This window comes from Rosa chinensis, chromosome 4 (genome assembly GCF_002994745.2).
Source record: "Rosa chinensis cultivar Old Blush chromosome 4, RchiOBHm-V2, whole genome shotgun sequence".
In the NCBI taxonomy this organism is placed as follows: Eukaryota; Viridiplantae; Streptophyta; class Magnoliopsida; order Rosales; family Rosaceae; genus Rosa; species Rosa chinensis.
The window spans coordinates 58996223-59008289 of NC_037091.1; the positions used below are offsets into that span (position 1 = coordinate 58996223).

The window sequence follows — 12067 nt, forward strand, 5'->3', positions numbered from 1 at the left end:
TGCCTAGCGATGGTGCAGTTGGGATTCCTTTCTCATAAGTGAATGAGGAAGAAGACTTTGTAGTCGAGGAAAGGTTTATGGCTTGGGTTGATTTGTCAGATCTAGAACGAGGAGGAATATTTGCGGGTTGTTTTGCTGAATTTCGGAGAAATAACTGGTTTTGATGCCAGTGGGCTTCATTCGTGTTTCGGTGAGGCGTGGTCGATGATTGCTGCAGCCAAGACTAGGTTGTTCCTACTCAATCTGATGTTGTGGTGGAAAGTTCTACTGTCGGAGGACATGACGGCAGGCAGAGGCAAAGGAGCAGTAGTGCAATGAGGCTCTTCCTCTATTTGCTTGGGTTTGGGCCTGAGCTCAACTTTCGGTTTATGAGGCAAGGGAGCCTTCCTGATAGGAAAGACTTGATTTGGGCTTGGGCCTATGGGGTTGAACTCAGGTCAAAGCAATATGGGGCCTAATGTCTTACGGTATTGAGCATGTGTAAGGTTCGATAAACTTCTGTGAGTCTTCTATGACGTTTCTAATTTCTTCCTTGTATCACGATTGTGTGATTGACAAGTGACGGCTAGTTGAATGATTTCTTTTCCGTAGGAGGCGAAGTTTTTTCATTCTTGTATAGACTTGCTTAAATGTGAGCGCCCCAGTGATCCTTAATGGTTTGTTTTAACTTAGATAGGTTCCGGGTTTTCTTACCAGATTTCTTATGTAAGTTTTGATAGACTACAACCAGGGCCAGTCCTGAGATTCTAATGGCCTGAGGCGAATAATTGAAATGTGGCCTACTAGATTTATATATGCGTGTATGTATTTTTTAAAATTTTTTTTTGCACTAAATAATAGTACAAAATCATGTATTTTGAATAAAAGTAAATATATTTTTCAAAAAAAAAAAAAGGAAAGAATAAAAGTAAGTATAAAATTAATAACAAAATAAAAGACTATGTATATTTATTCCTACATAAATTTATGAAGTACCAAAAAAAAAAACTTGAAAGGGAGAAGCAAGGTACGAACTGGCCCCAAGGCATGACTTAACTAATTGAAAAATTAGTCATAAAAAAAAATAATTGAAAAATTAAACAAAAAGAACCGACACAGAAGCAGCATTCAAACATTGGTTGGTGGGAATAGAGAATAATGTCACTTCCACTAGCGCAAAGCATCAATGTATCTTTTAGAACGCACATCGTATATATATACTAAAAATAACATATATGCAGAATTAAATTACTCGAGGTCCTCGGGAACCGGTTGTTTGGCTCCAGTTTTGTTGCAGTTGGTCAACAATCTATTTTCTGCGCGGGCGTGCCAGCACCGTTCTGGTGCAGTCTTCAGGGGTGTCTCTTAACCTGACTTCTTCTTAGCGATTGTGGACGAGGAGAGCACCAACCTCGTCGCGGGATTCTTTGTGCCTCGTGGTGAGGACTTTTGCTATGCTTCTTCAAAATCACACAATCGATACTCGACGTCGTAGATCGAGCAGAGCGAAAATCACTGGGAAGTGGGGAGAACTTGTTAAAGAGTGACTTTAGCTTGGCTGGTTTGCGAGGGCGTTACCCTTGCTTGGCTGGTTCAGTAACCGTTGTGGTCGCGGTACTACAGTTGGCTCTCGAGGAGACTAGGACCGAAGCACATTGACAGAGGGTTTGGTGGCACTGACAATCGGCTCTTGAGGATTCTGGGACTGGAGTGTGGTCACCGATAAGAGAATGAGAGGGGTTGCTCTAGAGAGGATTGGATAATCATAGAGATTAATTAATGAATCGTGTGTTATTACTTCGTCGTAGCCTCTATATATAGGCTGCCAGGCCAAAGTGGTTGGCCTTAAACAAATCATGATGGAGCACTAATGGAATTATGGAGTACTAATGGAATCATGGAGCACTAATAGAATTATGGTAGGTTTTCCAATTAAGGTTACCATGAAATGTAGTTGAATGCTTCCCCACGTGCATGCCATATTTCTTAATTGAATGAAGTATGAATATTCGCATGGGTGTGCCTTTTCTTGCAGCTTGCATAATCTTCCATAATTCTGCAGGTAGGCTTTATTTAACCTCTAAATAATATATTTCGAACTTGTTGACAATATAGAGCCACTGACATTGACTCAATTTCTCCAAGACACGCCTTGTCAGGCCAAAAATACTCATTTTGGGTTCAAACACCGATGGCCTGAGAAGGCTGCGGCGGCTCTCAGGGCCGGCCCTGACTACAACTTTTTCTTTGATGTTGATCTAATGATATTAGCTTCTATTAAAAAAAAAAAAAAATTAAGTTACTGAAAAATGTAAGGGGGAGTGTCGATTTCACTACCCGAATTTTGTGTTATTTATATTGCACATCAACATAAATGGGCCGTATATAGCAAGGCCCAAAAATCACCATGAACTAAAAGGAAACTCTCAGAAAACCTTGGAGTACAAGAAACAAACTCCAAGTCGTTGTGTTGACCTGCAAAAAGCGGTTCTCCTTCTTCCGTAGGCAGACCGCATTCTTAGCGAGACCTTCAAACCCATAGCCTTACGTTCACAACCCTTTAGCCCTTTCCGTCTTCTTCAATTTTTCTTTCGGTCCATATTTTTTTTCCTCCTCAAATTTACCGAGCAGCAGATCATTGTGAATATATGATTCTAGGGTTGAAATACAGGGCAGCCATTGACGGTACGGCAGAGATGTCGATAGACGACGCCACGTCACCGACGCCTCTGTCCGCCATAGTCGAGGCCTTTGAGAAACTCGCCAAGATTCTGGATTCCCAAGAAGAAGAAGGTGATCTGCATTTGGATACGTTCTGCCAGGCTTGCTCTCTCGTCTCTATTCTCTTCAGTTGCCTCGGCCTCGCTTTCAAGTTCGCCGAGATGGAGTACGTCTCAAAGGTTTCATTCACAATTTTCAAACTTTCAATTGCTCAATTTGTCCATGTTTCGAATGATATTAAGTTGAAATCAATTAATTGTTCGGGATGGAAATGCTAACTCTACATATAATGTTGATGTTGCAATTTACAAACCCTAGGATATATCCCCAAATTGATCTCAGATTACTTGTTCTTTTATACCTGAATTGTGTGTTTTTTTGTTGATATTGTTTGTTTGAAGTTCCCGAGATAAATGTAATCTCGGAAAATAGTACGTTTTGTTTCTTGCTGATGTATGATTGATGCTCTTCATCGCATTTGATATTGTCTATCAATCATCGCACTTGTTTGTTGCTGAGAAATAGTAATAAGTTAGTTTTCTATGCAAAACCTGTCATAAGTAATTTTGCAGTTCTTTGAGTTCTTGTCAATCAATCATTATGCACTTAATCTGAATTCCTTTGTTATTTGCTTAATGACTAGTTGCCCTTTTTGAACCAGTTTGCCTTCTGAAGTTTTTAATCTCTTACATGATTCATAGTATCATTCTTGATGAGCTCTTCACTCGATTCATTTGCCTTCCTGGATCTCACACTCTTCTTGTTTCATTCAGGTTGATAATCTCTTGCAAGCATCAAAGACTTACGATACTTTAGTACACATACTTGATTTTGATGTTGCAAATGACACTGTCAAATCACCAGGCAGCCGGTCACGCAACTTACGCCGAGTTAGGCAGGGTCTTGACCTCATCAGAGCTATATTTGAAAACTTTTTGGCGACAGAGTACGTTCTCCCTTCTAATCTTAATATATAACTGCATGTTCTCCATTAGATTATCATTCTGCGGTTTTTCTAATTTGTTTTATGTCCTTTTCACTTTCAGTGACAACTCTTTAAGAGAGGCAGCTTCAACAGCTTATGCCCAAGTTTGTGCGCCATACCACACTTGGGCAGTCAGGACAGCAGTTGCTGCTGGTATGTATGCTCTTCCGTCAAGGGATCAACTTCTGAAGAGTCTCAAAGAAACCCGTAAGTATTAAAAAAATTCTGGTTGGAACTCAGCATTTCAGATTTACTAATTCTACAGCAAATAACTATGTAATAACACTTATTCTCAAGAAGCCTAGTTTCCCTGAGGATTACTAATCATTTTAGGATTATTTGTCTCTGTCAAGAGCCTGCAATATTTTGTTTTACTAGATAGATTTGACTGGTTTCGGTATATCATACTTTTTCCTGATCTAGTGAAGAAGAGGCATTAATAGGTTACCTGTGGATGTAGACAATATTCCACCAAACCATCTCTTAAATAACTGTGAGATGCCTGAGTTTAAACCTCAACTGCAGCAGTTTTTCCTGGCTGATCGAATCTTTTTATAGCTCGTAGGCAGACCAAGTTAGCTTATATGATGCATCTCATTCAATGTTGCATGCTAATTGTTGGTTATCATCCAACTTGTTACAGTTCAATTTAATTTTTAATGCTAATTCTTGGTTGTCATTGACCTTGTTGCAGATGAATCGGCAGAGATTAAAATGAAACAGTACATCCGTGCCTCGCTTCCAGTTATCCAGTACATTGATAAACTGTACCTTTCTAGAGATATCGTTTTGGACTGGTGACTTGAATTTTGACCTAGTAGATATTGTATACGGTGGATGTCCCTGCCACACAGAAGCCCGTCCTGCATCTTGCTGATAAGACAATGGTGCTAACAGTTTAAGAGATCTGTGCAGCTCCCTCTAGTTCTTAAGGAGTACTTCCATAGAGTAGGTATAACATTTTTGTTCTGGCTGTTGCCAAGCGATGTTACATTCTCAAGAACAAAAAAAGATCTGTACATAAATGTTGTTATTGTGCCAATTATACGATTTAATAGGAGGTTATTCTTTAGACCGCAGTTTCAGAAATTTTCTTAGTTTTGCCAGAAGTAATCTGGTACATGATGTTTACGACAGAAAATCAAATGTTTCACTGGGCAATTCATCTATGTTCTTTTGGCAAAACCACAATTCATATAATTGTTATCTCAATGCAATTACTTATCAAAAGCATGTCATACATGTACTTAAAAATACTGAGGAAATGAAGTTATTGATTGCCAAAGATTGTAATATTATTGAACCGCTATGGGCTTTGAACTAACTAGCAAAGCATTGTGATATTATTGAACAGAGTATTTATCAAAACATCGTCAAGTTGCTATTTCCTGTTCTTTCAAAATTTTCTCAACAGTGACCGGCAGAGTATTGCATTTCTTAAAAGTCGAAAAATAAATTAAAGTACAACACAAGCAGAAAATGCTAGAAATGACTGCAAATGTGTGTTCCTTAGCTGGGCACCCCTGAAAGATGATCATCCCATTGTTGCTGATGAAAATTAGAGGCTGAAGGGGTAAAAGCTTTCAATCATGGGAGTCCTGAACATTATCTACATTGTCAGGCTTTCTGGGTTCTCAACAATCTTTGCAAATGTCTGTAGGAAGGCAGCCAAATCAGCTCCATAAACAATTCGGTGATCAGCTGTTACATTCACCTGTAGACAGATCCCATAACCAACCTCATTAATTTTCTGTTCCTAGAGTTTCTAGTGACGCACAGAACAACAAAAACAAAATGACAGTATAAGCTACAATATATTGGTGTTTCTGAAACAAGGGAGGAATAGATTGGCTACAATGCAAGGCTATTTTCATCCTTTCACAGAAGAGATGCACGAGGGTGTTTACTTATAAGGTTATGTTTCCTACTAAGTTTCTCTCCTACAAACTAATTGACAAGCATGAAGAAAGGAAAAGTATAAACAATCCACAGATACTTTCAGCTCATCACATGTTAAAATAAAACAGGTTTGAAGTCTTAGACTCTTAGTCACTATATTTCACACCATTAATCTTAAGGTACTAATAACAAACATATTCTACCTCATTGTAACATATAAAATAAAACAGTTTTGAAGTCTTAGTCACTATATTTCACATCATTAACCTTAAGGTAATAGTAACAGACATATTCTACTCATTGTAACATATATATATAGCTTCTCATCATTCTTTTCCTTCAGCAAAGCTATGGAAACCTCTAATAATGAGTTGCATACTAATCATTCTGTAATAGATATTGAAATTCAGTAGAACAAGGACAAGTGTAATAACTAATAACAAAGAAAAACACCTTTTTATGTAACAAGGAAACTGTCGTGTACTCTCATTATGTATGCTGTTCAGTTTTTTATTTTTTTTATTTAGGAGCTTGATGCTTTAAAAAGGCGCAGATTTTAAAGTATATTCTAGTAAAGCTTTCCAGCATATAAGTGCATCAAACATTAAGAAACATGGCAAACATTTCAAAGAAATTGCTTCAATACTCACCAGCATTTTACTTTTTACACTGAAGAATCCGTCAGCATCAGCTACAACAGTGGGTTTTGAAGCTCCAACAGCCATGATAGCACCCTGATCAGCAGCCCAAAATTTCAGCAAACTTAAATAATTCTTAACTTCCAAGGTGCAGAACAATGTCACCAGTTAATGAAAGTGCAAATTCCTAGTTTGATGGCTAAAACTCACTTGGCCTGGAGGAAGAATAGCATCGAATCTGTCCACTCCAAACATTCCCAAATTGGAGAGAGTGAAAGTTCCTACATAGGATTCAGTATAACCTAATGAGTACATTGTACAACAGAATGCAATGAGATAAGACAAAATGGACAAAGAGTTTTAATGATGAAGACCTGAGTTGTACTCATGGGGCTGAAGTTGCTTTGAGCGAGCCTTCTCCACCAGCTCTTTCCACTTCTGAGATAACAAATACAAATCCACCTGTGCCAACAAATACAAATTACCACTCAGTAAGTAAACTACAAATCATTATGAAACAATACAAATGGATTCTTATAATTCACAAATATCACACCTTATCTGCATCCTGAAGAACAGGGGTTATCAGCCCACCATCAATAGCCACAGCAACGGCGATGTTTATGCTACTGTTGTAGTAAAAGCTCTTCCCATCTTTGCAGCTGGCATTCACAACTGGGTGCTTAGCAAGTGCCATAGCAACCGCCTTGGCAAGCAAGGCAGTCATGGTCACGCCCTTTCGTTTCACCTGTACAATGCCAATGAATCTAGCTCAAATCCTATAAATGCAAACACCAATCACACAAAATCGACATTCCAAATGCAAAATCCTAACGAAAACAAACACCTTCCCCAATGTACCTTATCATACATCGCATCTATGGCATCGCTGTTCACCGGATAGCCCACCCGGAACGTCGGCACGGAGAGACTTTCCATCATGTTCTTCGAGACTGCAGCCTGCATTGTGGTGAAAGGCACGACAGTGGAACCTGGAAGTAGAGGCAATGCAGGAGCGGAAGAAGCAGCAGACTTGGCCGGAGCCGCCGCAGACGGAGTAGGCACGGCAGCCACGGTTTTCTTCGGCTCAATTCCGGCGGCAGCCTCCACGTCAGCAGGAGTAATTCTGCCGAATGGGCCGGTGCCGACGACGGTGGCAATGTCCACCTTGTGTTGCTTAGCTAGCTTCTTCGCAAAGGGGGTAGCCACAGTCTTCCTGGGCCCAGCTGGAGCCGCTGACGTGGCAGGCTGCGCTATAGCAGGTGCAGGAGTGGCAGTAGCAGGAGGAGGAGTGGGCGTAACGGCACTGGCCTCGGGCTTAGAGGCACCGGAATCGGCGGCTTTGGCTTTAGCCTTGGCCTCATCGAGCTCGGCTTCAGTCTCGGCGAGAATTCCGATGGCGGCGCCGACGGGGGCGGTCTCGCCCTCGCCGACGACAATCGCGGCGAGGATGCCGTCGTAGAAAGTCTCGACGTCCATATCAGCCTTGTCGGACTCTACAACGACGACGCTCTCGCCCTTGGAGAGGACGTCGCCCTCGGATTTGATCCAGGAGACGATCTTGCCCTCGGTCATGGTGGAGCTGAGGGCGGGCATGAAGATCTCCCTGATCTTGGATTGGACGGTCAGGGTTCTGCGGCGGGGGTTGGCGCGAAATGCGGTGGAGGAGAGGGAGGGGCGCCATGGGAGGGAGGTGGAGACGGAGGAGGAGAATGAAATGGTGGGCTTGGAGAGGAAAGGAGAGGAGGCCATTTTTTGGAGAATGCGAGAGAAAAGGAATTGGGAGTGGGAATGCGAAGTTGTGGGGAGATAATAGAGGGAAAGAGAGAAGGGTGGGCGGAGAAGACGAGGTGGAGTTGGTTGGAAGATTTGAGCTAACCGCAACTGAACTTTAAGTTGTTTACATCGCCATTCGCCTGGCACTTGGGCACAGCCTGAGTTCCATGTTACTTATTAGGTTTTTCGTTTTGACAATTGCAATTTCTTGTTCTGTGTTCTATTTGGGTTTTGCAATTTTGGCTGTGATTTACGAGGTTAGTTTTTCACACAATTAACAATTTACTTTACATAAGTTTTTACAAGTATAAATTTTCTTTATCGAAATCAAGTTAGAGTCTTAGATGAATAGTATTTTCTCCATAATTGTGAATGATGTTTTAAGTTTAAATTTGTCATCGTTAAAAATTAAATATATAAAAAATCAAATTATTTTTTAATACTATATTGTGTCGCTGTCATAAATTATTCGATGACCAATATTATTGTCAAGTGACTTAACTGAGGTTAGAAGGCAAAGACATTGCTATAGAGATCACCCCATAATAAGAAGATATGTTTGCCCTGCATAAAGAAAATGGACTTGTTTGGAATGAAGACGAGAAATATAGCATGTCGCAAGAGCGATGTGCGAGTTCAAATGCTTTTCTAAAAGGGACCCATCAAGAGCCAAGCTCCTAGATATGAGGCCTTTTGGTGAAGTCTAAATTAATTTTGTGCCACCAACTTCTGAAAATTATGAGAAAGTCTTATGTGTCTAAAAACACGACAAATATAATATATTGATAATACAACAGAGCAATATGTAAAGGGAGGCTTGTGCGTCAAATATGCCTAAAAAATACAACAAATACAATATAACGACAACTTGTGAGTAGATTTGCCACCAATCAATCTCTGATCATCATTGAATTTCACCATCAAACTTCCCTTACATGCTCGGCGTGAGAAGTTTAAAATCCGCAATTCATATTATTAAACTTTAAAATTTTGATATGGATGAAAAGTTTCAGTAATTTATATTGATCTAGATATAATTTTTGAGTGCCGATCGAAATTTCTATTATAAGATATTGGTCCAAAAACGTACGTCTTCAAAATTTCTTACTTTGGTTGATGAATTTTTTAAACCCAAATTCACTTTCTAAAATATTGGGCCACAATGGTAAACTGGTATAGCTTGATGCTGCCACCGATTTGAACTATGGGCCTTTTCCATACACATACATACTACATTCGACTATTGGAGACACGTCTTACTTTTAAAGGCTGAAATCCGATTACACCTTGACTTGACCTTGTAGTGACTATAACCCAACCCAAACTGTTCTCCGTGTTTTCAATGGCGGCCTTAACCCAAAACGGTAGCCGACGGCCCATGATCCAACTTGCGGTGGTGGGGGCAGCCGAAAAGATTCCAGCATATTCTCATGAACCCGTCCAAAATCATCATGACGTAAATTCGTAACCCCACAATTGTTACCGTTATATAATTTTACCACTTCCCTAAAGCTTGTCTTTGTCAATGCTCAAAGAAACTCAATCATTGCTCTAGTGGAGGACATGTAGCTTTCCATTTAAAGCAATGCTGAAGCCTATTTATAGATATTCCATTTATACCCCCGCTAGTTGGCGCGGATCGATGATCTTACCAACCGATTGGGGAATTGAGATTAGAATTAGAATAAATAAAAAAATTGGCGGAGAAGACTCCCGCGCCTTTGAAAGTGATGATGGTGCCAAATATTTGAGGGCCGGCCTTAGCTGTCTTTTGGAGCCATTTCCAATGGCCCACACGTCATCTATTTTGCCTTTATTCGCTTCCCTTATCTCTACTTTATTATTTTTCTTTCTTTCTTTTCCGCATTATTATATGCCGTGAGTTATGATTTAGTGTTTGAGGCTGTATTGTGCTGCGGTGGTCCATCTGTTTGTTGACGTGGATTGGTGGTGGGGCCCGCGGAGTCTTGTAAAGTCGGCAAGTTTGCGCGTGGACTTGCTTTTGAGAATGGAGCTTTTGGTCTTCGACCGTTGTGGATCCGTTGCGGGACTACTTTGTTTTTCGGAGATCTTCTCAGTTGTCACAGTGCGGTTAGGAAACATTTCCAACACCGGGACAGGTAAATCTACCTGAAGTTCATCATGAACGCACATCTCCTAGTAACCCCACCAAGTAACTAATTATGAGTTTGGGTCTTTCTTTGTGAATTTTTGTTTGAATAAATAAAATATTTTTTCACTGTCAAAAAAATTATCAAATGTAATTTTTAGAGGTTTATGAGAAAATGCTTTATGTAACACGCATTTTACAGATAATGAGTATATACTATTATTTGCGTTATGTAACACATATTTCACATACAATGAGTACATAGTATTATTTAAAAGAAGATGGCTTGTCAGTTAAACATAAATTTTGTTCCAAAATTTTACTTGAAATTGTATGCAACACATCAATTTTCGTCACCCTTGTACATTGAAATAATAAGACAATAACCATTTTACCTAACACAATTTGGTTTCAACGGTCCATATCATTTAAGTTATATGTCTCTATTATATGTGTGAGATACTTATCAAATAATTTGAGATATCATTAGAGAGATAGCTTGATAAATTTTAATCCAAAAGTAAAAATGTTGTCGATCAAATTTCATTGGGAAACTTAGCATTCATGTTAGCCAATCTATTTGATGACTATGTAATCTATACTATTATTAAGAGAATAGGGTTTGTTAGCCAAAATCAAGATTTTGACATAAATGACCCTATAAAATTAAAAAACTTTGAGAACTAATTAAATCTCGAGGACAATTATAACATTTACAAAATATACTTTTATTATAAAAATAAATAAATAAAATAACTCACAACCCACTTTTCTCTCCCACTATCTTTTCTCTGCAATAACATATCTCTTTTTTATTTTCTAAAAAAATAAATAAATAAGTACTTGTACATGCAGAGCATGTATAGAGAAATGCTAGTCAAATATCTATTAGTCATACTATTGTATGGAAACATGAATGAGAATTTTATACATTGCTTCCTTCTTATTTGTTGAATTTGAATTTGTTATTGTAGTGTGGCGTATAGCAGTTTGTTGCACACTAGAGTTCACTTATTGAATTCAAGTGAAGTCGGTGAATGACATTTGGTCAGAGTTTGTTATTGTAGTGTAGCGTATAAAATGAAAATTTTATACTTTGCTTGCTTCTTTTGTTCTGGTTAAATTGTTCTTAACATATGGTGTGAACATTAAGATACAACTTTTTTGGTTTTTCTATTAAAGAATTTCTCATGTCCTCCACATGTACCAATTACATCGTTAGTACTTTCTTTCAACTTATTATTTTGAGAAGCAAATTTTTTGCCGGCTATTTTAAGCAAATCATCCCTTATACATCTAAGAGATTATAACCTCTATCCAAGGGGTTGGTCTAGCAGAAACCTGGCTAGACCTACGAGTTGGGCGAATGTGAGCTAGATACTCAAAAAGGTTTAGCGTTTGATCATCCGCTTGTGAAAAACACCTCATGGGGATAGTTTTATCCAAATCAAGTTTCGGCTCGAAGTGGTAGCACATTTTGCCACCATTTTTTTTTAACAAAAAATGAAAGAAAGAAAGAGATTGTAGCCTCTATCGAGATCGATCTCTTTTTAAATTTATAAAACCCTCGAGGCACCCTAAGACAATGCTTGGGTTAACCTTTTGAGTGACGCTTTTAGTAGTAGGTCCTACATAACTATCTCACACAATCAGTTAATATTCGTATCACTGTAAATGTTTTAAGTATAACATTAATTTTTCATAATCATAATCGATTAATATTTGTAACTATTTTATATATATGAGATCTTACATTTAACTCGACACATTAATTGCATTAAATTTAGTAGTGAACGTTACGACATAGTTCTTCTCACACTAATTCCACACGCAAGGACTCTTCATCCTCAACTGTTTTATCCGGAAAACGTGAGAAAATCCTCAAAGGCTCAAATTATAGCGTGGTGAAAAACAAACGTGATAGAATTTACTTTTGGCAAACGGTAATTCTCAAACGAG

General features: G+C 38.8%; 2 protein-coding genes across 2 annotated transcripts; one reads left to right on the top strand and one right to left on the bottom strand.

Annotated features, from left to right (window-relative positions):
• Window positions 1–2474: 2474 nt before the first annotated feature.
• LOC112197646 (ACD11 homolog protein) lies at window positions 2475–4897 on the top strand. The gene is made up of 4 exons (XM_024338398.2): window positions 2475–2879; window positions 3474–3646; window positions 3747–3892; window positions 4380–4897. The coding sequence occupies exons 1-4, from the start codon at window positions 2628–2630 to the stop codon at window positions 4484–4486; spliced, it is 678 nt and encodes a 225-aa protein (XP_024194166.1). The 5' UTR covers window positions 2475–2627; the 3' UTR covers window positions 4487–4897.
• Window positions 4898–4980: 83 nt separating this feature from the next.
• LOC112197645 (dihydrolipoyllysine-residue acetyltransferase component 4 of pyruvate dehydrogenase complex, chloroplastic) lies at window positions 4981–8166 on the bottom strand. Its single transcript, XM_024338397.2, has 6 exons — window positions 7084–8166; window positions 6779–6970; window positions 6597–6684; window positions 6433–6503; window positions 6235–6318; window positions 4981–5399 (listed from the first exon to the last, which is right to left on the bottom strand). The coding sequence occupies exons 1-6, from the start codon at window positions 7972–7974 to the stop codon at window positions 5295–5297; spliced, it is 1431 nt and encodes a 476-aa protein (XP_024194165.1). The 5' UTR covers window positions 7975–8166; the 3' UTR covers window positions 4981–5294.
• Window positions 8167–12067: the final 3901 nt, after the last annotated feature.